This window comes from Serinus canaria, chromosome 1A, assembly GCF_022539315.1.
Source record: "Serinus canaria isolate serCan28SL12 chromosome 1A, serCan2020, whole genome shotgun sequence".
Classification (NCBI taxonomy): domain Eukaryota; kingdom Metazoa; phylum Chordata; class Aves; order Passeriformes; family Fringillidae; genus Serinus; species Serinus canaria.
In genome coordinates this window covers 25,981,586-26,009,538 of record NC_066314.1, presented here as the reverse complement: position 1 = coordinate 26,009,538, position 27,953 = coordinate 25,981,586, and the positions used below count along the sequence as shown (strand labels likewise).

Here is a 27,953-nt window from a genome sequence, read left to right as displayed (position 1 = left end):
GTCACAGAGCCTGTGTCTGCCAGGAGCAGCCCTTTCCCAGCTGTTTAAGGCTCCCCAGCATTCTGGTGAGCCCTCAGCACTGCTGCAGCAGTCCCACTGCTCTTACAGCACACTGGTCTGAACAAATCAGAATGAGCAAAATGGAGCAAGTCAGCTCCAAGCCTCTGGCTGGGAAGATAATACACTGCAGCTCATGCAGTGAGAAAATTCATATATGGTCTCTTTATAACAAGCACAGCTGCACACAGCTTTCCTTTGTGATGATGGTGTCCCATTTTCTTTCCACACAACCATCAGACCTTCAACAAAACCAAATCTGCTGTGCAGAGACAACTGCCCTTTTAAATGCTCCTCCTCCTCTGTAATGCCAAGTGGTTGAGGGGAGCATCTCCCAAGGACAGCAGGACACACAGCCCTGCAGGTACAACAGGGATGTGTCAGGGATGCAGATGCACACCAGCTGCCACAGATACTTCTTCCAGTGTCAAAGCTGGCAGAATAACAAGGGAAGAATCTTGACAGAGCATACCAATAACCACAGGAGGTACAAGGTGCTCTTATGATTTTACTTTTGGAGAGACTCCCTTCAAAAATCCAAATTAGAAAGCTGTTTGCATTCTCACTAGGAAAACAGAGAATATATATCTCATCTCTTCACACATCAAGTCATGTTTAGAAAACCTATTCATAACTTCCATCACACTTTTGACAGACCACAAGGCAAGACTGACAGCAAGCATGTGGTGAGAATTGCAACAAAAGACACAGAAGAGGCAATCACAAACCACAACTGCTCATGTCTTATAAATCAAACTGTAATATACATCAATGAGGTCAAAGTAGTAAACATCAAATTAGACTCTGTGGCTAAATTTATTGTTTGAATCGACCTTCCACATAAAGAAAGGAAATTTATGTGATTAGACACCACAGGCCTTGGCACAAAAGGCCAATAATTTGATATAAGCCCCTGGAAACTTTTCAAAATTATTATGTATGTGCCTTTTTTTGCAGCTGAAGAATCCTGAAAAAGAGGACAGAAAAAAGGAGAGCAAAGCTTACAATGCAGGTTAAAGGATGAACAGATAATTTAAGATCTTTCTTTCCCATGAAAAACAAAATCTGTACAATCCCAGAGGCAAGACAACAGGAGAGGTTAAGAAAATAGAAAGACAAAAAAAGACAAGTAAAGCTTAAACATACAACATGAACAGACACTGAAATATAAATTTCAGTAACTTTTCATGTCTGAATGCAGAAGCAATAAATCAGTGAAGTCTGGTTTAGAATACTATGCTACTATGGAAACCAAAGACTACACATCAAAGAAAACCAAAATGAACTATATATTTTACATGGCAACACATATTTTTTATTCAATTGATACTCTGCATGGGGCTCCTATAAACTAGCTGTTTCCACTGGCTGCTCTAAATTAATTTGTAGCTTCAAGAAAAACAGGCACAGTTTAAGCAACTCTTCCGACAGTTTTTACGATTTTTATTCTCAGTAGTCTTTTCCCTTCAACTCAGCTTCCTCTGAGTGGAAAATCTAAAATTTGGAAATGAAAGAAAATTCACCACACTCCTGGATTTGTGAAGTGCATTATCCTAAGACATAGAAGCATTTCAAAAGGGTAATCCATGTCCAAATCTAATTAAAGTAGTACCAATAATATACTTAACACTAAGCTATGGTTTTCTTTTAAGAGTAAATATCATACACTTACAAGCAGATTATTAACTTTCAAAAAGTAAATATGTATTTTTGCCCAAGAATGCAAAACTGCAATTGACCTTTACCTTAAGACTGGGGTTTTTTAAGGCAAATCCTCTGTACCACCCTGTGAAGAAAGCACATTTTGCTTTTTAGAGAGTGCAAATAATTTACATATATAAAACAGATTTCATCTTTCCCTTTTGGACAGATATGACAATTCCACAATGCTGTCAGACTATATTAGTTTAAAAGATTTTCCATACAGTGAAAGGTATTTCATTTAAATCAGTTCATATTTGGATGACTTCATTGGAACAACTTCACACATTTAACCCCAAATGTTTCTAACAATGTAACCTAGGTAAATTCTGCATTGGACACCACAATGGTCAAGCCAGAAATAGTTTCTTACTAACTCAAAATATTTACAAATCATTTCTGGGCTTGAGGTTCTACATCTATCAACTACAATGCTATGTAAAACTCATAATATACCTGATTCAACAGAATAGACCCTATGCCTTCTAAAAGAACGTTTCAAGATTCTTACAAGGTCAACCATATATAACCCTGCTACAATATTACAAAATAACACCAAAAACCAACAAAACAAATAAAATAAAATCAATGTGTTGATTTTTATATGTTAGGGAGGCAGATTATGAAAAGAAAATGCAACTTTATTTCTCTGACACTAGCAACAGACATTTGCTTAAATTATATCTTCATTCTCTAATGCAAAGCAGAGGAGAATGTTTACCCTGCTTTAAGATTTTAAGCTGTGACTTTGAATTAACTTGAAAATGTCTTGTTGGCAGCCAGGTTTCCCTCAGAAATACCAAGAAAGCAGAAGACTTATGAGAGACTTCCTTTCTGTTTTAACTCTTATCCTCTGTAAATGTTTATTAAACAGAAAGATTAAATAAAAATTAACATACTGCAAATTAATTATTATAGAGATTAGAGCTCACCGAAACTGTGGGAAAAAAAAATTAAGAGGCCAAAATGTATTATATTATTGACTTCAAAAATGTGTTACTTTAAGAAAATAAATTAATATTAATGAAGTTCAAACCATCAAGACACAAAACTTAATTATCACTGGAATCACCTGTGGACTCACCATCACATTTCTCTAATATTTGAACGGTGTCTCCAATCTCCAGTGACAGGCCATGTGGGACTGTCCCTCGAAAACCAGCAATTACTGAAAAACATAATATGCCTCAGTCATTCACAACATTAAAATATAACTTATTCCTATTAACAAAATATTTTATTGAGAAGTTACATGTTAGAAGAAACAGGCTTACTCAAACTTAATAAGCTGTGAAAAAAGTCAAAAGAAAGAATACTTAAGCCACTTTTATGAGCAGAAAAATTAAAACACAGGACTCAGAAATATACCTAAACACAGGCTTATGACACATGAATGGAAAGCTTGTACTGGAGAGCACTATTAGCTAGTATAAGCACCCCAAAGGACAGAAAGTGTTTCATTCCAAATGCTTACACTAACACACATCAGACCTCAGAATTTTGCAAACTGAAAGTGCCAATACGTGCCAATATTTTTGTTGCCATCCATACCACTCACAGGCCATGAAAAGAAAACCTTATTTCACATTTGCTTAATGGATGCTATAGACCCAGCAGTCCATAAAATCCCAAATGTGAGGAAATGGTTGGGGGGTGGAGACCACTAGAGCATGTTGCTCACTCCTATACATCAAGTGCACACTAAGCTTCCCCTGCAGCTTCACCAAAGCCATTGAAGGGAGGTCATGAGCTCAGGCTGGGACAAGAGCTACAGAAATGGAGCTGGAGATAAAACAGAACATCCACCAGAGCAGTGATGTTCCCAAATATTTACAAGGGCCAAATATTAAGTCTTATATTGTTAGTTCTAAACCAACAGATAGCTATTTTTTCACTCTGAACAACAGAATCTGAACAACAATCAAAACAGAATACCCAAAAGCCGCTCAAAGAGCTCACTTCTAAAATTGCTAAAAATCCATTTACATGCTAGATAGCAATTCAGCTATTCAATCCTGTTATTTCTGTATTTGAAATGCTGAATTAAAATATTGCCTAATTCAGGCCATGAGACCAAGCAATAATGCTTTTGATTCTCTGCACCATAATCTTCTTTCAGAGCTGAATTTTCAAGTGGAAGAAGAAAACAACCTATCCACCAGGGCATGATGCACAAAAAGACTTTGCAGCCTAAGAGCAGCCTTACTGCTGTCAAATATCTACCCATCTAGACAGGAAACCCCAAACCTCCTAGCAAAAAAAGAAACCCCACTAACTGAGAGGCATGACAAGAAAACTTCACATCTAAAAGCCAAAAGGATAGGCACATATCCAAGGACACATTTACGCTCTTGCCTGCTGTTGGAGGTCTACCCTGCCACAAGCAGACACTACACTCAAACACAACATAACCTGTCAGCCACCATCTGTGCCTGCCACATTGCTCTTCAAAGGCAGCAGGAGAGGGTAGCTGTCAGCAACCACAGAAACTGAAAATTTATTTGTGAATCTTCGAAGAAAGTGCGGGATTTTAAGAGTAGGCTATGCACAAAAAGTACTTTTTTGCCAAATCCTTCTTCAGAATTTGAAGACTTCAAAACTCATTGTATTCCCTCTTCATTTCACTCATGAGAAAATCATCACTATGATTAACCCACAGTCTTTATCCCTGAAAAAATCCTATGGATTTTTTTTGACATTTTTTTTTGTCCAAGCCCTGGACAGTCCCTAAAAGTTTGACCCAACATGAGACCAGTATTTACAGCATTGATCCTCCTCAAGAATGTGCATTGAATCAATCTCCATTTGTCTTGGTGCTACTCCCACTCTTCAAGTGTTTTACACTGAACTGAATACTGTGAGATATGCAGCATGAAATAAAAAGCTACTTTGGATCCACACCATGAACAAGTGCACCATTTGCAGCAGCTTAGTAGCAAGACAGCATTAGTACAGTGAGGAAATTTAAGAGTTAACAAAACCCAAGAATTTTTTAACTAATTATTTTACAAAGATCTGAAAATTAAAACAGTTTATTACCTATGTAGAAATAAAAATAAGAAGCAAACTCCCTGAATATCAATGCATTGTACGTCTAAATTCTAGTGTGGCACTGGAATGACAGAAGTCACTCTGGTCACCTTTCTCGTTTGAATGACTCAAAATTTAAATATGAAGCCTGCCAAAATAGCGTGTATAGCAACCAAAACAAAATTAAGGAATTAACTGAAGAAGTATACAAAATAAACCCAACCCTCATCTGTTATTACAGTTACGAGATGTCTTATTTTTAAACTCCACGAAATAAAAAAAGGACAGTAATTTTCTCCTTATGAGCCAATATATCCTGCCACATAGTTATGATTTGACTTTTCTGTGACATTCAGTTTTTATTACTTAGTTACTAGAGATGTTAAAGATCTTTGTCTCTTTTTTAAGTTTAAAAAAAACCTTTCAGGATAAAACGAGATTGAAATCTGACACAGTGTAGAAAATAGCTAGAAATCATTTTAGAGCATGTATAGAAGAACAAAATTTTACCCTGAAATATCTTCTAGAAAGATGGCCTGCAGAGTACCAGAAAAAGAAAGAAAGAAATGAGGGCACCATCTTTACCTCTAAGCACATTCACCTGATACACTTGAAAAACACTCCCTGGATTCTCGTGGTGTAAGGTCAGGCTCAAAACAGGCAGCCTGTGGTGTTTTGCAGTGTCAATCAAAGTAAAATAAAGAGCATTGCAGAGCAGCAGAGGATTTAATGAAAAGCACAGGAGCCCATAGATAAATTTACCTCACAAATGTTGACTCAGATAACTTTGTAATAATGAAATCATGCAACTGAACTGGGACCCAGACAGAAGGTGGCATCACAACAATTGTTAGAACAACTGGCAACAACAGATGAGGGCCAAAGTACCCAACAACTTTTTTACCTTGGTGTTAAAGGCCAGCTGATGAGATACATGAGATGGGTATCTCATGTATGTCTCATGAGATACACGAGCATGTAGCCATAGGACAATGGGGAATGGCTTCAAACTGAAGGAGGGTAAGTTTAGTTCACAGTAGAAAAGAATCCTTTCCTGAGGGTGGTGAGGCACTGGAATGGGTTGCCCAGAGAAGTTGTGGACATGGATTCCTGTGAACACTTAAGACAAGTTTTTGGATGGAGCTCTGAGCCACTTGGTCTAGTGAAAGTGTCCCTGCCCACAGCAGGGGAGTTGAAACAAGATGATTTTTAAGGTCCCTTCCATTCCTTCTATGATTCTGTAGATTCTACAGAACTCTATAGAATCTATTGATTCATCTGTTCTATGATTCATGTCTTTTTAGTTTATCTTTGGTGTATATACATAAGTAGACTACAGGGAGGATAAAAATTAAGGCAGGGAAGGAGGTAGCTGCTGCTCTGACAGAGAAGACCCCAGCTAGGACATGGAGTTTGTAAGCAAGCCATAATACAAATTTCATGTCCTAAATGTCTCACCCTTTTCTCCAATGACCACATTGTTCTGCAAAAGCAGATGTTCCTTAATTCTTTCTTCTAGTAGCAGTAATTATATAATTAATCACTCTGCAGGGACCATGGCTTAAGGTGTTCTCAATCTAACTTAGGAGCAGTACATATTTATCAGACTCATAGAACCAGACTTTTTTTATATAGAGCATTCACTGTCCCATATGCATCACTTTAATTCCTTTAACAACAATAGCTGTTGTGACTATCACTTTCTCTGTCTTCATTGCAAGTGTACACCAGAGACCTTGAAAAGGGAGACGGACAGGAGAAGAAAAATCTACTCTGAGTACAGATCATTTACCAATACCTGCAGTCCTTGCAGATGGACAGTCACATGCATGTCCCCAGGAAGCTATGTATCACAACCATCTAGATATATTTTTTGTCACTGTAGTAGCTGAAGGTCATATAAATGTCCTTTTCAAGCACAGGAACAGTGATTGATGTCCTCTTCAATCACCTCTCGGCCACAGGAGAAATTTGGAATGCCACAATAAAAGTTTGTAGCAGGATATGTCCTCAGAAATGTTTTACAAACTGTGTTCAAATACTGCAGCCAGCTGGCATTATTAAATATTTTTAGCTGCCAAAGGGTGCTCAGAGAATAAGAAAGCAAGACCAACACCACAGGATACAAAAACCTAATCTATACAGAAGGCAAAATCACCATAGTGAGAACTACAGGGACATGCAATATTAAAGCAACTTCAGTTTTGGTTTGCTCCTAAGTTCAGCTTCTCAAAACAAAATTCATCTTTGTGCTCTCATTCAAACTCTCTGGTTGGATGTGCTCACTGTTGGACAGTTTTACATAAGAAAGTGCCTGGTGAGTGAAAAGCCTAAGGTCCTAACTAAAGCCTAAACTAAGTGGGGGGTTTTGGTGCAGCTTCTGCTCATTTAGAGTGCTGTGATAGCATTGCTGTTCTAAAAATGGAAACCAAATATTTTCCTGCTTGCAATTAGTGTATACAAGCCTTACCTGCAAGTTAGCATTATAAGAGGATTAAAGACACCCAGAGCAAACTGGTTTCATGGCTGGCTTGACTTTATGTTTACAAGATGAAAATGTCTCCCCACAAAGGGTGTGGACACGACATGGTGCTCCAGATGACCTCGTCACAAGTTGGAATTAAGGTCAACACCACAAAAGAAGAAACACATTACATTCAGTTCTGGGCTGTGGGGCAGGACATACACCCCCATATATAAAGGGATGAAAAGAAGTCATATCTACAGCAACTGCTCAATGTTCAAAAATGAGCACTTGTATGACAAAAGCATATTTGGGTTTCACAGAATAAAAAACAGTCCTTCAACTGAAGAGTGGGGAAAAGATGTGAGGTAGAAGACAAAAAATTACTTGAATAATGAATTATTGCTTTGCCATATCCACATGCAAAATTACTTTAATAATGAATTATTGCTTAGCCATATCCACATGCAAAATACTTGAGTAAAAAATAGATTCTAGTTCAATGCCCTAAGTCATGATGCCCCAGTTGAGAGAGGCACACAAAGCACACAGAAATGTGGTACGTACACACTAGATGATCAGATTTGGAGGATGGGAACACTGTGTCAGAGGGACTGGCTTTGACAGGGAACAAGATGCTCTGATAGAAAAGGAATTGATTAGCTGGCAACAGGGGTGGTTGGCCCACTTCAAAGTTTTGCTTGGGGTTATATTCTTAAAATTTTTATGCCTGAAATAACTGGAGATCTGCATATAAGAACTAATGAGGCAGACACTGTTGTTCTTTTCCTCCTAACAGATGGCCAGAAGCTATTATTGATTCCAGATATTATCTGCTATAATTGAAATCTGGTCCTCTTGGTAGCAAAAGCAATTTTTAAAGTTTTTATTCTGGACTTAAAAGTGCCATTCTCTTAAGTGACTGAGAATTTCAGGAACAACTATTTCAAGGGGTTTGCTTCTGTTCAGCAGTTGAAAAAAAAAATCTGTAACAAATGAAATTGGGATGTTTCTAACATTATGAAGTTATTATATTGGTGAAAAGTCAATATTGTACTTTGACTTGACAGAAAACTGAACTTGCTTTTTATGCAGGTTTTTAGTTTTTTTAATGAGTAATGACATGTACATTAGAACCTTTGAGGAAGGTTCTAATTCAGTGATCTTTTTGCAGAAATATAAAAACTATCCTTTGATACTGCCTTATGCATAAATACAACAGACACCTGGCACTCTGAGCAGCTGCAGAAAGTGCAACATCATCTTCACAACAGCCATTATTCAAAAAGAATAAAAATCTGTCAACAGCTCTCCTGAGCTTACTGCTTGTAAGTTCATGCCTGAAGCTGCTGGCCACAGGCAAGCAGTGCAAGCATCCAGTAGCACAACTCTCAGCATTTTGTGGCACAGGGGTCTCCTGAGCCAGACATGGTATTTCTGTGTTTAACAACCATGGATGCCTTTTTCTTCTAAGAACTTTCCTAACTAGAATTTATATGCACCAAAATATCAGTGTCCACAATCTCACAGTAAGCTTTCCAGCTTAAGTATGCTCATGCAACAAAAAGTCTTCCTTTCATTTCACAGTGCAATTTATTGTGCCCTTGTTCCTGGGGGAGAGTTTGAATACAAAATCTCTTGTCACCCTCTCTGCTGTAGTTTTTTCAGGATGAAGCCCTTTCCTCCTCAAAAGAAGCTGAAGAACCTTTTCAGGTTTCAAAATAGGTAGGACTACTAGCAGCAGAAACACATGGAGGCATGCAGCTTTCCTAATGCCAAATGGCCAGAGCTGCCTGCAAAAGGCCATGACGTGCATCGAGCTTTGCCTGCACATGAATTGATCTGCATGGAGCAGAACCACAGCTCAGCTCCATGCTCGTGCTGCTAATACATGAGTTAATTTGGGCATCTGCTCATAATGCATTGTGCTGCCTACAGCCACCCCAGGAGGCTTGCTGCAAGCCAGCAACAAGCTAATGAAGACAGAGACTGAAAAGAGAGAGGGAACAGGGTGGGGAATCGATTCAATCTCCTTTCAATAAACACAATATATACAAATGTTAGTTTCAATAACAGAAGTGATCCTTAAATCTCTTGCAGATTCCTGAGGATAAACAATTTCAAATTTGTACCGAGGATAAACACTTTCAAATTTGTACTGAAATAAAAGAATGTGAGTTCTCTTGCCTGTGTACACCAGGATTAAAAGGATCAAATGCATAGTTCAGATAATGACAGCTCAGTGTGACTGTTGAATATCTCAAGTGCTGCTCACATGCAGCAGTCAGTTTTCTTAAGAGATGAGAGCTTGCATGGAATTTTCCTAACGCAGATATTTATTGAACAGCTATTCATGAAAATATGTCGGGGCACATAAAAAATAATCAAAAAACTTTGCATTAATGTCCAAGCATTGAAAATACTGTATAAAGCAGAATAGATAAAGAAAACTAGTCTTCAGTTGCCTGTAAAACAAAATCTGGAATTCCCACTGCTAATAGCCCTGACTACCTGTACAGAGGAGGCAAATACCAAGTCTGAAATACACAAAGGACATGGAGCTGCAGCAGATTGTATTCCCTCCTGTGCCTGGCTCAACATTTGAATTCAGCAAGGTAATCACTTTCAAATCCCTGATTACAATGCTGCCAAAAACCATAGGACAATTCTAACACAGATAATCAGTTCAGTGTGAATGTCTGAATGCATGTCAAGCTCTCTTCATCCTGCCTCTCAGCTACAGGCAGGCACGTTATAATCTCTTTGATGACAGCTTGATCGGTTCTCCCAATACCTGCAAATGATTTTGCTCACTCTTTGCTTTAGATATTAGGACTACATATTAAAACAGAGCACTAAAAGTAACCAGGGATGATGATACCTATGAATAGCTGTCCATCTAGAACACCAAAACTGCAATAATTTAGCATGCATCATCAGTGTCCCTGTCCTTGCAGGCATGAGATTTCATTAACTGTTTTCTTTCTTCTGTCAAACATCTAGTTAAGCCCTTTATATTCCTTGAAATCCTGCTTTATATATTTTTATGTCTACATCTTGTCTCTGCTAAGAGCATTTTCTTGATATGCATTTGTTCTGGAACAAGGAATTTAAAAGTAAAAATAAAATTCAAAAAAAAGTTTTTACAAATCCAGAAAATCGAGTACAACTCAATAGTTTATGGATAAATGGCACAACTCTTCCCATGAACTTGGTCAGGAATGTCCTTTACGGAGGAGGAATGCCAAAGTAAAACCCACCAGAGACATCATGGAAGAAGGCAAGGTGGACTCCATAGAAGCAGGTGCAGTCTTCATGCATTTAATCAAATTATGATAAAGGAATTAGTCTGCACCCAGTTCAACCAGTTGGTCTCACTTTAATTCTTTACTGTAGAGCTAGAGATGCATTAAGACTGCCTTGTTAAATAGGAAGGATTAAATGTAAATTTTCCTTTATTACTTGGAAACAGCAACAACTTCAAAATCCAGATAGTAGAAAGGAGTAGGTGATAAAAGTAGGTTATGTTCAGATGACATTATCTGTAAGAAAAACCTCATTTAGCTAAAAATAACAATGTCTTTTATTAAGACTAAGTACTTCCAAAGTTCTAATAACTTTTAAACTTTGTTAAGGATTTGCCTTAATTATTAATATCATGATCAAGGAAAAGAGTTACAACTATTTACTTGGAGAAGTATTTATGTTTCATTCACAGCCTCTGGGGAAACAGTTTCTGAGCAAAATCAAATACACCAGCGAGGGGTTTTCTAACTTCCTGTAAGTGTCAGGTGTGATAAAGAAGGGATGATGAGAGAACATAGCCACAAGCTGCATTGGGGGAGGTTCAGGCTAGAATCCAAGAGGAATTTTTTCACAGAACGGGTTGTTAACTATTGAAAAAGACTTCCCAGGGAGGTGGTGGAGTCACCATACCTGGAGGTATTCAAGAAACTACTGGGCATAGCACTTACTGCTCTGATCCAGTAGACAGGAGGGTGATTGATCCAAGGTTGGACTTGATAATCTTAGAGATCTTTTCCAACCAAAAAGATTCTGAGATGTACCCACAGCAAACGTGCATCATCTGAGGATACCAAAGCCAACGAAGCTGCAAATGCCAGATCTCACAGCAACTCTTCAGAACATTTTGTGCTTCATTAAAGCCCACCAAAACCTCCAAAAACTTAAGAGACACAAACTTGTACATTGTTTCAAATACAGATCTGTGGTATAATTTTGTATCTGCCAGAGGGTTTGCTGGCTACATGTCATATCCCTACAAAGCCAGCAGAAACTGAAGCAGAAAATTAAAAGCCTCACATGATGATAAACACAGGAGTTATCTTCCAGAAAACAGTGAATTTTTCCAGAATAATAGGATGACAATTATTTCAAAGAAGGCCTCGAATACAAGAGTATGTGCTTACAATTGAATGCTGAGTGGGTATGGTCCAAAGTCTAACAACCACACATTTCTCTGTCCTCCTCCTTCCTGCCCAAAAGCATCATATCACAGCATGCTTCTCTGAACTCAGGAGACATAATTTGAGAGCTCTGAACAAACTTTAGGTAGCACCATGCAAACTCAAGCTCAGAAGAGTTGCAGCCTTATGGACTGCAAAAGAAAAGAACCACTGTGCAAGCTGCAGGAATTACTCTTCACAACTACGAGATGCACCCAAGAGGAACACGGGGAGACAAGACTGCAGTAGCTCAAAAACTCCACGTGCTTGCTATCAAAGACTTTGGCAAATGAGACTGGCTTCCCCTTAAAATTGCACTCTTTGCTCCCATTCAAGTAATAAATAGCATCCCAGGAAGCCAAGAAATGCAGAGCATAAATCTTCTTCACTAATACATGAGACAGGACACCCTTCCTCCTCAACCAAGCCGGGTCTGTCCATTGACCATAGAGATGAAACAGTTTTCATGTACTGTGTGTGCTGTCTTGTATTTCCTTTGGAAGAGTGGGGTTTAATTCTGTATTTGACCTGCCATCAGTGGAAGAAAATTAAATAAAACCAAAACCAAACACACTAGGAAACTCAAATACACCCCCAAAACCAAACAAAACATACAAAAAATCAACACAGCCTGCAATTTTTAATGGCATTGTTTTTCAGCTTGACTGGTATTGTATTTCAGATGAGTTTTAGCCTTCTGCTAAGCTGCATTTCTCTGATATTCAACCATATAATTATAAATGTATCTCAAATACTTTCTTTTTACCAATAAGACTTCTGTTTACTTTGACTTCAGCCTTCATGCAATGTTCTCTATGGCACTTTTTAACTAAATTATCCTGCTTTTCTAAGCTATGAGCCTTAACCACATTGCTACTTACAAACAACACTTATTAAATATAATTTTTTGCTGCAGCTCAAAAATTATTGCACAATGGTATTTTTCAGCAACGAAACAAAAGCCTTACCAACTTATGCAATATGCAAATTGTGCAATTTAGCTAACACAAAAAATAAACTGGAATTGTGAGCTTCCGTAGCCTGTCCCACAGATCAGCCAATTCTCTGTAGATAAAAATATCAGAAAATCTCCTTAAAGAAAGGGAAATTTCACAAGGTGTGGAATTAAGTGCAACTAAGGAAGATTATTACAAATCACTTACAAGTACCCTGGCGTGTGCTTTTTTTATCTTAAATGAGGCAGAACTTTCTTGATCCAGTGTAATTGAGAGGCATTTCAAACACACTGGAACACAGCTATCAGGACTAGTAAAGCAAAACTACTTCCTCCTGTGAAAATCCTCAGAGACAGCTGAATGCAAGTTTAAACATCCTACTCTGCCTTTAAGCTGGTTTATTAGGTTTAATGGTAGGAAATAACCACTGCACTTTTCAGCCTGATTTCAACAGCTGAGCCAGCAGAATTCAGGGTATTTAGCCCGGCAGGGTTTCATCACTAATCCATAATCTCTGTGAATTTAAAACTTCAGGGATATTTAAAGAAATCCTACAATTATTTTAAAATGGGTGACCAAACAAAAATGTAACAAGTGCATGGACTTTTTTCCTTACTCAAAGCTCCAAAAATACTACCTGGATGTATTTTAACAGTGTTTCTGTGGCACAGGGCACTTTCAAAAATCCAAGTGTAGGGTCTTCTTGGAAAGTCAGAACCTTCACTTTCTGCTCATTCTTGCTTAAGAATAGCCCTTATTGTTCCAAAATTAAGGGTGAAGAGAGTTTAGGTTCAGTTGCCAACTGTTTATAAATGCACAAAGGAACATGAGAAAAATGTATCTGAAAAGTATATGCAACCAATTAAGAAAATGAAGACTGCTGACAAGGGGGAGATTGTTTGATGCTACGGGGGAAGGAAGTGTATGAGCCAACAGCCAACAGTCCTCTTTAAAGGGTTATATTATGATTCATTGATTCATCTGAGCTTCTATCCTTTTTTTTTGTTTTTTTTTTGTTTTGTAAGTGTATTTCAAGGGGCAAGATAATTCCTTTGGATTTCAACATCTTGGCAGAGCCACTAAAAATCCCTGCCATTGTAACAGCTCTAACCTTCCTCTAGATTTGCCACAGAAGCCTAGGAATACATTTGGATACCAAAAGTGCAGAAAAACATGAAAAACAATGATGTTGTTCTAAGAAATTTGTACTGTGAGACACACACTATCATCTGGAACCATAAAATACTTCCTGAGGGAAACTAATCACAGTTTTGACAAGCAACTGGGCAGTGCCAGGCAAACCAGACACAGGGACTTCTTGTCTTTAAGTATTAAGGCATTTTTCAACCCTTCTCCAGTTGAAAGAACTTACAGGACTCTTTCCTGAAACTTAAAAACAAAAAAATCTCTTTTTTACCTAAGAAAAATTGGCAGAGTCAGGTAAAAAAATCAAAATTTTATGTTAATGCAGTGTTAGGAACAATGCTGAAATAAGCTAACACAAATTAAGGAGATCTGCAACCTATCCACTTGGCCACTGTCCATGCCATTAAGCCAGATGCCACGTGCTTGTTTTGCACTGAATCAAGCTACAAAACTCACAGAGGGAGAGAAAAAGACATTGAATGTGGCATGGACAAGGCAGGGAACGAAGGGAAATGAGAAGCCAAGGCAAGACCTTCAGCAAGGAGGTGCAGAGCTCCCTAGGAGGGACCATTCCCAGGGAGGGACAGAAACAAACAGCAGCTCCAGGGCTACACTTGGCCACAGTGCCACAGAGAGCCATCACACCACACCTCACCCCTGACAGAATTAAGACACTGATTTGAAATCATTAATTTTCATAAACACTGTGGGGTTTCCCCTACAATTAACAGCCTCCAAACAGAGCAACATAGACCTCATGGGATTTATCCAGGAGCTAAAGTAAGGAATAGAGAAAACTGAATTTGTCTCTCATGCTTAAAAAGACCTTCTGAAACGAGAATATGAAACTCATGCAGACATTAGTGCCTTGATTCAGCTTGATAGTTTCTCAGTGTCTCTACTCCACCAAGCAGTTTCTGGTCTCAACTTCAACTTCAGTAGCAAAACACAGGTGTTAAACATCAGTAAATGAGACAAACAGTTTACTGCAAGGTTGGTTCTGAAAGGGAGTGAAACCAGCCCTTAGGACTGATAAGATGAGCATTATGCGGCATATCTACTATACAGAGAATTATTCTTTTTAAAGAAAAGACCTTCAAAGGCACTGAAAAAAGTCTTTGCTGAGAAGGAAACCAAATGGAGAAATTGAATGTGGTTAAGCAAAAACCATATTTTAAAACAGTAACTTTCCTTAGTCATAGCTGACTTTAGAGCAACTGTATGATTTGGTATTTCTGCATTATTCTCTTCACCTCTCACAAAAAATCTTTTGCCCAAGAACTCTGAACTTTAGTCACGAGATAGATAGACAGATAGACAGACAGAAAGAGTCATCTAGACTGTGCACAAGTTTGTGGGACCCAAGGACATTCATCTGTGGGTCCTGATCTTTAAGGTCCATTCCAATCCTTAACATTCTGTGATTCTATGAAAAATTGAATCCCTGGAGCACTATACATGAACAAACACTCTTTGGATTGGATTGATATCATAACTCCACTCACTAATTAAAACAATTACAGGTGTGTAAATAATCAACAAGCCTGCAATGGGCTTACTTTTCCTAACAGCAAATTGAAAGGACCAAATCAAAGGAAAATGTTATTTTTCCTTGCAGAAAGAAATGAGGAGCAAAAAGAAGAGGAAGGGGTTTGCAGCATGCTACACAGTTAAACTTGAGGAGGAAAAGGAAAGTAAGAGGCACATCAAGCCTTGCAACTTGCTTTTAACTTCCTTAGACAATTTCAACTCACTTATTAAAAATATGCTATTTATTAACTCTAAAATTACCATCCAAATTAAAAGGAACCCCTTTCCCACTTCAGCAGGATTGCTTGAAAGGTCAGCCAACAATCACTGCTGGGCTTGGACTGAAATTCATTATTTCCAGCCAGCAGTAATGTCAATGGCTGTGCTAATTACAGTCATTGGTGATTTGGTTCCTTGTTGTGCCAGAAAGAGATACCTTTATGTGACCAACATAATCCCACCTAATCCTTGAAGTATGACATATAAACCACAGAGGTGTCACAGAAAGGAAATTAAATATGAGCAAAATCACTGAAGTGTTATGACTTTTCATACTTGTTTTTTAAAATGCATGGAAATCAGATTATTTAATGTTTTCAGTCTCCAAAAAGGATGGGAGATGTCAAGTGAGCCAAAACAAAATATTCTTGCTCAAGTACATCTTGTGGAATTTGCAGCCTTTGCATTTCAACTGGATTAGAAGTGAGAAGACACACTATGAATTTTATTTGGGAATACCCCTACCAATGTTTCACCTTTTCTGAAGGTCTATTTTCATCTTAACTCTATCATTTCTATTTTACTGTTTCAATCCCTTACCCTCCCTTTGCCACCAACACTGGCACATAGAGTGATCAAGTTGTGATGGACAAATTAGAATTAAATTCAATTGAAGGCATCTTTCATTTGTGCCTTTGTAAAAGCAGCACAGTAGTACCTGGGACACAGAAAGGATGTGACCTGAAGTGTGAAGACTGGTCACCACTACAAATACTAAACTGATCAATGGAATTATTGTAATGTAGGGCAAGTACCTGGCAAAGACTAAAATACCATCTTAACCATTTAACCTTCCACCTCTCTTTGCCCAAACTGTTCAGTTTTTGAATGTACTCCATCAGGACTAGGGATTTACATTAAATATTCAGGGTTGACCTGGTTTCATCTAAGTTAGCCCTATTTAGAACTTGGCTGGCTAGGACTAGGAAGTGGAATTGGGTGACAGATCAAGGGTGTTCTAAGTTTTCTGGTTTGGGGTAGGTTTTTCTCCTTCAGTAATTCTCAAAATATTTCTAATGTGTTCCAAAATTATTGAAAAATAAAAGGTCATTGGTTTTAGCAATACAAAAGCTTACCCAAAATATAGCAGAGCAAAAACTGGAACAGTTTAGATAGAGGTATTTTATCTTATTCCTCATTAATTTAGGGTAGTAGTAAATGAGAAAAAAGCTCTCCAATTTTGTCTCCTCCCTTATCAAAACCCTGCTTTCCACCTTTGGAAGTGTATATTTTGCAGCTTAGCACTTCATACTTATTTTTTTTTTTAAACTATAGAATTGCTAATGAAAAGGAGGGAATAATTTATGCTTTCCAAAACTATGAACTATTCATAAACTACAAGACATGGGCCATGTAGAATCATGTAATCTGATTCCTTCAGAAATAGCTTGAAATAGCAGCAAAAATAGTGGCAAAACAGCCACTATTAGAGTCACTGAATCCCTTAGCTTGAAAGGGACCCTTAGGATTGAGTCCAAACATGAAATACATACAATGCATCCATATATACTGTACTGCACCCATTTCTCAGCAGGCTCATTAACTCCTGCCTACTTATCACACAAAGGCATCTAATCTTAAATTTGTTATCAAGAAAGTTCTTTCAGAGCAATTTTGGTGTCTCTGCAAGACACTACAGTCTGCCATACAGCCACAAATATCCAAATGCCAGAGTAGCTATGGTTCATGTGTGTGGGTTTTACTCTTCTTGTAGTTCCAGTGCACCTAGGATGACAAAAATAAAAGCAACTACCAGACTTTGACAAAGCTGTGGTGACAAGAAGAATATTCTGGCAATGACCTACAACAGTTTGGCAGAGGACAAATGTCTACAGTTGAGTTTGCCCAGGAATTCATAGAGCTGACACTGGGAGGACAGTACAAAACCTGTAGCTGCTATATTTTGTCTGATATCAGTTAGAAATTTAAAATTATGAAAACAAGACAGCATTCTCTTACATAAGAAACAATAAAAAATTATAAAAAACAACTCTCAAACAAGAACAAACAAACAAAAAACCAAGAATCAAAAAATCAAGGAAAATCAGAGTAAAATCAAGGGAAAGGTGTCAAGGAATTCATCAGAGGCTTGTGATGAGAAACTGTATTATTCCCAGTGAAACAAAGTGGTAACATAAACACAAGTGCTGAAACTACTGCATCCTGCAACTGGGAATTCACTGAAATTCCTAATCTCATCATAAGACTCTAAAGTAGGTCACAGCAAGCTTAAAAATTGACAAAAAGCAAAGAATAAGGGGTAATAGCATGCAAATCACCTTCTTTGCAAAGTTGATATTTCTTCCCCCTCCCCCCTTGATTTTCACAAAGCCTAAATACAAAAGGATCCATTGTCTCTGAAAACAGGAAAATATTTATGAACACACCATTAAAAACAGGTACTAATGACAAATCATGTGCTTTTAGACCATGTCTAATTGATCTAGAATTCCTTCAGCAATTATTTTTCCTTAATTACTGATTTACATCTGGTCAGTGTTATCTTAAATGTTGTGATTAAAAGGTATTAAAAAGACCTGCCACATGATACAAAAATCCTAGTTGAAAATACACACATAGTTATAAAAACCTTTTATTCCCCCACACACAAAATTATACTCTCCCAACTCAGGAGAATTTATTCTTACTTTTGCACAGAAGTATGTTAGAACAAACTTCAATTAAATTATGTACTTGTGAAAAGTAAAGAGGAAAACAACAGTTATTTATTTTAGAGCAACAATTTTAAGTAAACATTGGGCAACCAAATTTATCTTAACATTCAGCACATCCTGAAAATTATATTTTTTGGTAAAACAAAGAAAAAATTAACCAAGAATGAAAAATGTCTGCAAAGTGTCTGGCTTCATTACATTCATGTAATCACGATTTTCAGTACTTAATATGCTTAACACTTAGTAACACTTGGTAATTAAGTGATATTTGTCCCCTCCCTGTGTCCAACAAGTTAACTTGGACTAAATGCAGGATATCAGAAGCTCAAAACAGGTTTGTTGGGTCCAAGGAAAGGTCAATGCTTGATGCTAAACTCTTCTACTATAAGTAAAACTCCTATAAGCAGCTCCAAAATCACATTCTTAAATCTGAAAAACATATTCTGATAGCAGCTAGAGATTCTGTTCCCAGCTCAAAGTTTCAGATTTCACCCTGGGAATAAAGCATTGCACTCAAGATATATTTAGTTAACAGTGAAATGCTACTGCACCAACTCTGCATTCAACACAGCATATCAATCTTATTCTACATTATTATACCCAAGAAATAATCTACCTCCCATCAAACAATGCTTTTGCTTTATTTCTTTACACCCTGTTTTAAAAACAATGCTTTCAGACTTAATACTTCACACTTGCAGGGCTTTGATAGAAAAAGGTCAAAACATAAATGGTTATAAAAGGGAAAATTATGCTGGATACAATACAGTGACCAGGTAAAATCATGTGTGTTAAAACTTGAGTTTTGTTCTCTAGATTTTAAGAGCCCCAGTACAATAACTGCATTTATTGTCAATATGCAGTCATGTTTTCAAATGTCTGCTTTGTAACCAAGGTAGTTCTATGTAAGAAAATCTTTCAAACCCAAATTTTACTTAAGGTGCTGGATTAGAACCTCCTAAAATCATTTAAGGAGACTTTAAATATTCAGTAAATCAACTGCCACAGTTTAGAGTATCTGTGTATCCCTGCCCAGGTGATATCACAAGAACTTTTCCTATTGCTAAGAGGTTGGTGACATGTGCCTGCAAACTGACCTTTGAGTGGCCAATGGGAAACAAGAATCATTAAACTTCTATGACTTCTTCTGTGGAAACCAGATTATATCTGTTTTAAAGGGAAAATACTCCATGACAGTAAATTTTGTAAATTACTAATGTAAGTTCTTCTAAATCTTGGTCTCAGGTGAGCTGAGGTGGAGAGATTTGGAAGAAGCCACAAAAGGAAGTGGAAGAATTGAGGAATCTGAAGAAGTTACAGAAAAGTTCTGCAGGAGAGAGAATGATGGATGTTTATAGGCATGAGGTTTTCAAACATTCCAATGTAGGCTAAAGAAAGCCAGCATCAGAGAAGTTAGAAAACTGAGGCAGGGAGAAAATGTTAAAATATTTCACCTGTGAGAAATGGAACAATTATGTGAGAAATCTTTTGGGAATATATATATCCTTAAATATTGTTAGTATCCTTTCAATAGAACATTTTCCTAGAGAGGAAACTGCAAACATTCTGTGCCAACAGAATGATTAGACCAGCATCTCTTCAGGACAGAATTCTTCTGAGAATTCTTCTAAGTGGTCCATCAAATCAGAGACAGCTCCAGGACCTGCTTCCATGAAAAAGTAGAATACAGACAACCCACACTAGGCAAGTGCAGCTGAATGAAACACAGGATGAATCTAGCATAACCTAAGAAACTCTAAGGCTGTCATTCTGAAGTGACACCCAATAATGTCAACACAAGCTACAGCTCTCACACTGTTTGATTTGGCATTTATTCAGACAGAAGGTTAACTACTGCCATAAAGGAAACTGCAAAGGACTTCAAATCTGAAAAGAAAGAAGAGGTGCTAAATTCAGAAATGCTGAAAAAAAAGCATTTTGGTTTTGGCTTCTCAGACTTTTTGCCCCAATGAAAATCAGCAAGTGTTAATGCTGTTTGGGGAGTTTTGGGGGCTCTTGTTTTGGTTTTTTGGTTTTTTTTGTTTGTTTGTTTGGTTTTTTTTATAATACTGTCATTTGTTCTCAGAGAATGGGACTAAGACCAGAAGAACCATTCCATGTAAGCCATCAAACAAGGAGCAGAGTGTTACGATTTCTGGATTACATTGACCATTTCAAAAGTGAATGCCCCTTCTGACCAGGCACCAGCATCCCTTCCTATTTCAAAACATTATTTATTGTTTCTTATTTAGGCAGAGGCCAAAATAAAATACAGTCACCATTTAATATTTGACAGATTTCAGTATGAAGAGATTAGATACCAATTACTGTGCATGAAACCTCAGTGTTGCAATTTATCACGACAAAAGCACTGCAATAAACAAAAAGTTGATGATGAAGGGGCACTGCAAAAGTCTGCACCTCCTAATAGTCAATGAACTTGTTGGTCTACAGTTGCAAAAAGCTAAAATTTACTAGAAAGCAACAAACTAACCTAAAGGATCTGTATTTACACAAATAGATGAATTAGGGAGATTAATTAACATTATGATGTGTCAGAGAAAGTGTCAAGATGCTAAGGGAAGAAAAAATGTTTAAAGGGTAAGAAATCATGTTTCTAGAAGAAAACTAATTAGCAGCTCATTTATCACATTGCAACTACCTCCCATCCTGAGGGGGTTTCTGACAAGCTGGAAGGGGAAAGCTGAAGAAATCCTGTGGAGCAGATCTAGGGCAGTATTCTAGGTCAGTATGCTGAGAAGCAGCACTGCAGAGGGCTGGGCAGAGCAGCACACACTGAGCTGCCCCTGGGTGCTGCTGCAGGCACAAACCCCACCTAGGACTCATCTCCAACCCCAGAGACTCATCTCCCCAACAGGGCTGCAGTAAAAGAGCTCTTTTGGAGGAAAACCTCAGTGATACTGGGAGAAACGGGCAGAGAAGTTGAAGCTAAGCTCCTCCTCTCCATGAGCAGGGGAGCACTGGCTATCCCCTGTGAATTCCTGCTTTTTGAGCACAAGGGACAACTGCCCACAGGTGGGACAAGGCTTCACTCTGATGGTTTGAGCCCACCATGATGAAACTCCTGCCCCCATCCTCAGCAGCCAGCAGGGCCCTTTGTCCTCCTTGAGCACTGCTGGTGGGACTTGAGCATCTCCTTTCAAAATAGGCAATAAAAAAATCAGGCAAATGAAGTACTTCAGAAAGACAGCCTAGGTAACTGTGATTTAAAAGGCTGTTACAAAGTTTTAGGATACGAGGAAGTAATAACAACAGCAAAAAATAAAAAAAAACAACAACCCCACAAACAACCCAAGAACCCCCCCCCCACACACACACACAAAAATCCCCACAAACCCCAGCGACCAACACAACCCTTCCCACAAGATTTGCACTAACACCTCAGTCCCAAAGGATGATAATTAATTTCTTCAGTTACCTCCCCCATACCCTTTTCTAAGCCTGTGTTAAAAAAGCTTGCCACATTACACTATATTTTAAACTCAAGATGACTGAACAAACTATACTGCCATAAATACAACTGTCAAAGTTAGGCAATTCCAAACTGCTTTTTTTCTCAAACTGAAAAAAATTGCAGTTTATCCTAGAGATCAGGATACACATGCCCAAGTAAATTGCAAATATCTACATCCCAGAATAAACATTCAAGCAAAATCTGAAGTAGCAATTACAAAATAATTAACTACTTCATTTTAAAGGACAGGAGGAAATCAAATAGTATCTACAAAGGTATTTATTATGTAACAAGCCCAAAGAAATGGTTCTAACATCTAGAAGGCCCTAGTCAACAGCTCAGTATGCATAGCACAGTAGTCAGAGAGATTTGGTTTTGTTTATAAAAATATATAAAACTGATAAATTAAAATACATTAAAGAGATTAATTATAAGACAGCTTTAAAAGTTCAGGAAGGAAAAGCAGGAATCTGAAGCAGAGTCAGGAGTGGCTGCTCATTAACTTCAACTGAGCTCAAAGTGTTTGCTGATCCTAAAATTCAGTGTTTGAACAGCTAGTCAAAAATGTGAGTCTCCAAAATTAATACTGTTTTGTTCATCTGACAGACCTGCAACAAAGCATCATTCTGAGTTCCTACACCTGGAACAGACAGAAGGCACGGGCACATGTCACAGTCAAAGCAGCCTTTGTGAAATCAAACTTCCAAGTGGCAAATGGATAAAGCATTCAGTATTCTTCAATTAGTTTACCAGTATTTTTTTCCTATAACTATTGCTTAGGCATACAGGATGGTTTTGGCTACAGTTTTTTAGCCAGCTGTATTACTTTTGAACAAATTCTGGAACAGATTTGTCAAATAATTTAATGTAAGAGACAGAAACATAAGGATACTATAGGCAAAACAAGTTACTTTGCTTCCTAATGTCCAGCTGTGGCATGCTGTTAGTCACTCAATTTAATATTTATATATATCCAGGACCAACCTTCCCAGTCTGCAGATCCAAGTGAAATATGGAAAGTGAGCCTCCACACTAATAAAGAGAAGTTTGCAAATTATTTGCTTATTTCTTGTGCTGGTTTTGACTGGGACAAAGTTAATTTTCTTCACAGCAGCTCGTATGGGGCAGTGTCTTGGATTAGTGCTGAAAACTGTGTGGATAACTTAGGGATGTGTTAGCAATTGCTGAGCAGAGCTTACTCAGATCAGGGCTTAGAGGCTGGGAATGCACAAGGGAGGGGACAGAGCTGGGGCACATTTGGCATTGCAGCCACAGCTGCTCACATGGTGCAGAAGCAAAGCTCCTGTAATTTGCAACTTCATAAAAGCCTCTATTTATTCTTCTTTACTGAACTGACCTAACTATTTCTGGCAAGTTCTTACTTAAACATCTTACATCCCCCTTAGTTACTAGTAAATGAGGCTGCAGATACTGAGATAACAATCCATTTAATGCTCTCAGGACCAAACAAAATGGGGAATCCCTCACTTAATAACTACCTTATTCATGAAACACAGAGTTCCCCACTGCTTAACAAAGTACCAAGAAATCAAACGAGGATATAGATCTGAACTATTTCAAGGAATTAAGGATTTGAGGTCTTGAAGTCCTCCAGTTTCTCCAAGAAAATACAGAGATTTGAGATCTGGCAGGGGAATACCATCAACAGTCACTAAGCATCATAATTACATGAAATTCAGCAACTCTGATGTGTCCTGTAAACCACAGAATCCACTCCACATGCTGATCTTGATTATCACAAGACCTACACAAACACATAGTGCTATCACCTGTCAAACACACCCACTGAACACACCTTCAGGAAGAAAGAAATAACACTGAGGTAGAAAGCAAGGCTTCAAAAAGTAGAAGATCAGACTGTACAATTCTTACAAACAATTAACAAAGGAACAAAAGTAGACATTGCCTCTTTAAAATGCAAAAGTACATGGAAGTACAAAGGGACTTTCTTCACTTCTTAAAATTTATTAAAGGCTTCTGCAAAACAGCAATGAGGATAAGCATATTAGCTCAAACCTCAGAACTCACTGCATGCACAGCACAATCTGTTACAAAACTAGAAATACAGATCAGCAAATGTTTATCGGCAGCTTAAACATGCAAGCATCAGCTTAGAGCAAAAGATTTCTTTTTTAAACAGCTTGACACCTCCTCTCTGATTTTATTAACTCTGTCTTGTGTTGAGAAGCAGGGTTGCATGCATTTTTTCCACTTACCTCTAGCTTTCAGATGAAAACTTTTTGCTATTCTAGAGTTCAGTACTTTTTATCTCTTAAAAATGTATGGTTACTCCAATTTTAATAAACTATATACCCTCAGAAAGATTTTTATCTGAATTAAATACTATTACCCTCAAAACAAAGCCTAGAGCTCTCATCCACCTTCTGTAGGTCACATTTATCAAGAAAAGCACATTTATTCCTAGAAATGGCCTTTGCTCTGGATAAAAAGCTTGAAAGCAGCTATTTATGTTGACAGATTTGTAGGAAAGAAAAAAATAGAAAAGAAAAAATTATATTCATGTGTAGATTTGCTCACAATTTACTACACTATGATGAAGACTGCAGGTTACTTACTAAATTTGCCTTTTACAAAACCAGTTACAATGATTTCCATAGTGCATTAAACTGTATGAAATCATCTGAGAGCTCATTTGTTTTGAAGGACTTTTAAAATCTTTTTAATTTAGTTAATCACTTCTCACAAGAAATTCAAATTATTCCTACAGATTAATGACATTACATGACCTGGTTTCCAGTTTATTTTTTTCAATATTTCTGGATAATCTCCAAATTTCATCTTGTTTGAAGCACCATCTACACATCTGGGTAACAAAACTACTTCTCAGTTCCCAATTAGGTCTTGGCTTGTTTATAATTTCATATTGTCCCAATAATAAGACTATAAAGAACCATTTTAACCTGATTTCTGGCAAGAAACAGATCAGATTGACTGATAAGCCCTGCTTCAGTCTATGTTGTGACATTGGAATCAACACTACTCTGGCTGAAGAAAAATCACCATGTCAATGGATATCTTTTCCACATTTTTGCCTATCTGTTTTCCAAAGAGCTGAAGAAGCCCATTTGCTTCTGGCAGCATAATCTTTCAAACACACTTTTAGCTCATGTTATTCTATCCTTAAACAGAAAAGAACTACAAAATAACCATGGTGAATTCCTTTGCTTTCCATTTGTACCAGGCTTTGAGAGTCAAAGAAGCATTATGGTTTTATACATAATGCAGCCATTAAAGCATTCTTTGCCTTAGTTTCCTTTTCTGGTTACTTTTGTCATCATCCCTACAAACTTTTAAAGAGTAGTGCTTGTGGGAAATTCAAAGGTGATGGATACATCACATCAGTGACACCAGGAGAGGTAGGAGAGAGGAGGTTAAAATAGAAGCTAAAGAGGGGAAAGGCCACGAAGGAGAAGAATGGAGATAGGAAACATGAGATAGATTCCTTCTCCTTTTGAAAGTCTAGGATCTTTATATCTGGCTTTTGAAAGGATGTAAGGAAAAACTGTCACAATAAGACAGCACAGCAGTGCAAGAGGTTGCTCAGGAAGGTTGTGCAGTCTCCTGTGCTGTAAGTTTTCAAGGGTACCAACCAGACAGGGAGCTGAGTAACCTGGTCTCATCTCACAAATGATGCTGCTTCAAGCAGAAACATGGACTGGAGACTTTCTGAGGTCCCTTCTACCCTGAATATGCTGTAATTTATTCTCAGCTCCCAAGTTGAGTGTGTGAATACATTTCCAAGTCATGCATGAAAAGGATAAAAGAAACCTGAAACAAACAAGCAAGTAAATTCTGAATGATCACAGCTTTCCTGGCTGTTGTCATGTTCAGAAGCAACATTAAGGGTAATCTGCTTGATCTTCAAACAAATGAGAAAAAACTGTTACTCAGTATTCCCACAAAATCCTTTAAAAGCTGTGTTTCTGGTTACATTTTGTACCCAGTTCAGATGAGACTACAGAGAATACAACTTGTACTTAAATGAAGACAAACTTGTGTAGACAAAGCCTGAAACTCCTCTGCTGTTCAGAGCAGTGGTTTGCCTGAGCCCTGCTCTCAAAGAGGGAAAAGGGAATTTCTGATGAACCACTAGAATCAACAGCACTCCCAAGTCTTGCTCATGTACATCTATCTGAGTTGTAAACACTGCTGTTAGTGACAGACTTGATATCCAAAATGACAAAGATGTAACAACAGTCTAACTACTGAAAGCCAGTTAGGAAATCTTAAAGAAATACACAACACCTTCCCCTCCATGTAAAATCAAAATATAAATGGTTTGTGGAGGAAAAGAGTTAAAGACAAAATACAAGCTATTTGGATCTGCACTTTACTGCACATACTGCAACAAAATACAGACATACATTAAACACCAAATTAGGAAGATGTAAATAAAAGTTATAATAATAAAGTGACAACTACATTTTTAGAAAGAATGGTACATCCTGAATTAGCACAAAACAAGCATAAGCACAGTCCTTTTGTGGAAAAAAAGTAGTCCCTAAAAACCAGAGAAATGGATAAAATCACTACTGTATTTAAAGTAGAACAGTGAATGATAAATTCCAACAAGTAGAGCTAGAACCAGACATCTGGACTTTAGATTTCAGTTTTTCATGCCAACCAGACACTTTACCACAGTTAAAAGTGTATTAAAATAAAAGTAGCAAAAGGAGACACTGTATCTATTAGCTCAAAGGGGAGGATGGGAGAAAGTGCATTAAAAGAACCTATCCCTCAAAATTCATCAACAGAACAAAGTATCAGATATATGCAATGCCTGGAAAGCAGAAGGTCCTTCACTTCTGCACTTATAAGCTACATATAAACATATGTACAATTTTGGTAATGGGCTGAGTCTGGGAAACTGAGACAACAAAATTATTGACTAGGAGACTGATGAAAAATAGGTCCATTAAGTAACATGTTGCATTCAAGTTTGACTCCCTTTAAAACAAACAAACCCAAACACAAAAAAACACTGCAATTCCCAATAACCTCACCCCCACCATCACACAATCATCAAGATGTATCGATGAAAACACACAAACAAAAATCAAAGATGGTAACAAGGTGTTTCCCAAAAAGCTGGATATTGAGGAGGTGAATATCAAACAGGAGGTGAACCTGTTTGTATACCAAGAACTTCACATCTTAAATTCCTACAGTTCTATACAGAGTAGGCTGTTACATTGCCCAGAAGTCAAGCTGGAAGGGGAGAAAAAAGGCAAGTCTTACTTTCTCTTCTGCTCAAATTACTCCTCAATAAAAAAATTTACATTTTACATCTCTATTTTAAGTGAATGATAGTTAGGAAGAAAAGTTATCTAAGGAGTCACTAGTGAATTCCTCTACCAATGAAAAAATTATATCTTGCAGTACACAACAATGTTTTATTCAATCTAATTTTGACACCAGTCAATAGCACTTTCCAGGGATGATTGATTGCATATACCCCATTGGAAAAAGCTGTGCTGTTTAACCCAAATACTGTGTATTTAGTTTCTAGACACCAGTGACAGGGAAAAATTTCCATCTGTGAGTTTTGTTCTTTGTAGTATCTTCCTGCTTTGCACTGCCAGCCACCTTCCATCAACCTTCACTATCGCTCAGGTGAAATTCCCTCACCCCATTTTTTTTCCTCTCACTGTGTATATTGAGACAGGGCTGATAAAAGCTGCTCAGCTCATGCACCACTTTCCACTGCAGCAGCTCTGTCCAATACTGATTCAATACAGACAAGGAATGCAGAGGAAGATTCTAGAGGCAGTAATTCCATGGGACTAAGGAGTCTTGGGGAGACTGGTAACACCAGTTACAAGCAATTATGGGAGAAAATAGCATGTAAAGCTGGGATAACAAATAGCTCAGGAGCCCTCTGCAGCAAGAAAGAAAACCAAACAAAAACAAATGATAAAATAAAATAGGGTTTACAAACTTCATAATAAATCCTGAAAAGGCTCATGTAAACAGCTCAGATAAATCCTACCCACACCCTCTCCATACCTTTGACTAACAGGCTTTTATTACATGCATCAATGTTTCTGTGACTGTGCTGGGTTTTCACCAGACTGTTCTTCCCCATAAATCAAAGGAATCTGCTGAGCCACAGTTTCAGACCTGTAGCAGACT

At 37.7% G+C, this 27,953-nt stretch overlaps 1 protein-coding gene across 2 annotated transcripts in view; it reads right to left on the bottom strand.

Annotated features, from left to right (window-relative positions):
- Positions 1–27,953, bottom strand: part of DOCK4 (dedicator of cytokinesis 4) — a 221,497-nt gene that overhangs the window by 138,618 nt on the left and 54,926 nt on the right. For both annotated transcript variants that reach the window (XM_018919599.3, XM_018919601.3), the window contains exons 2-3: positions 2,843–2,926; positions 1,803–1,843 (exon numbers count right to left, since the gene is read on the bottom strand). In XM_018919599.3, coding sequence (XP_018775144.1) covers positions 1,803–1,843; positions 2,843–2,926 — 125 coding nt within the window. The remainder of the gene's footprint in view (positions 1–1,802; positions 1,844–2,842; positions 2,927–27,953) is intronic.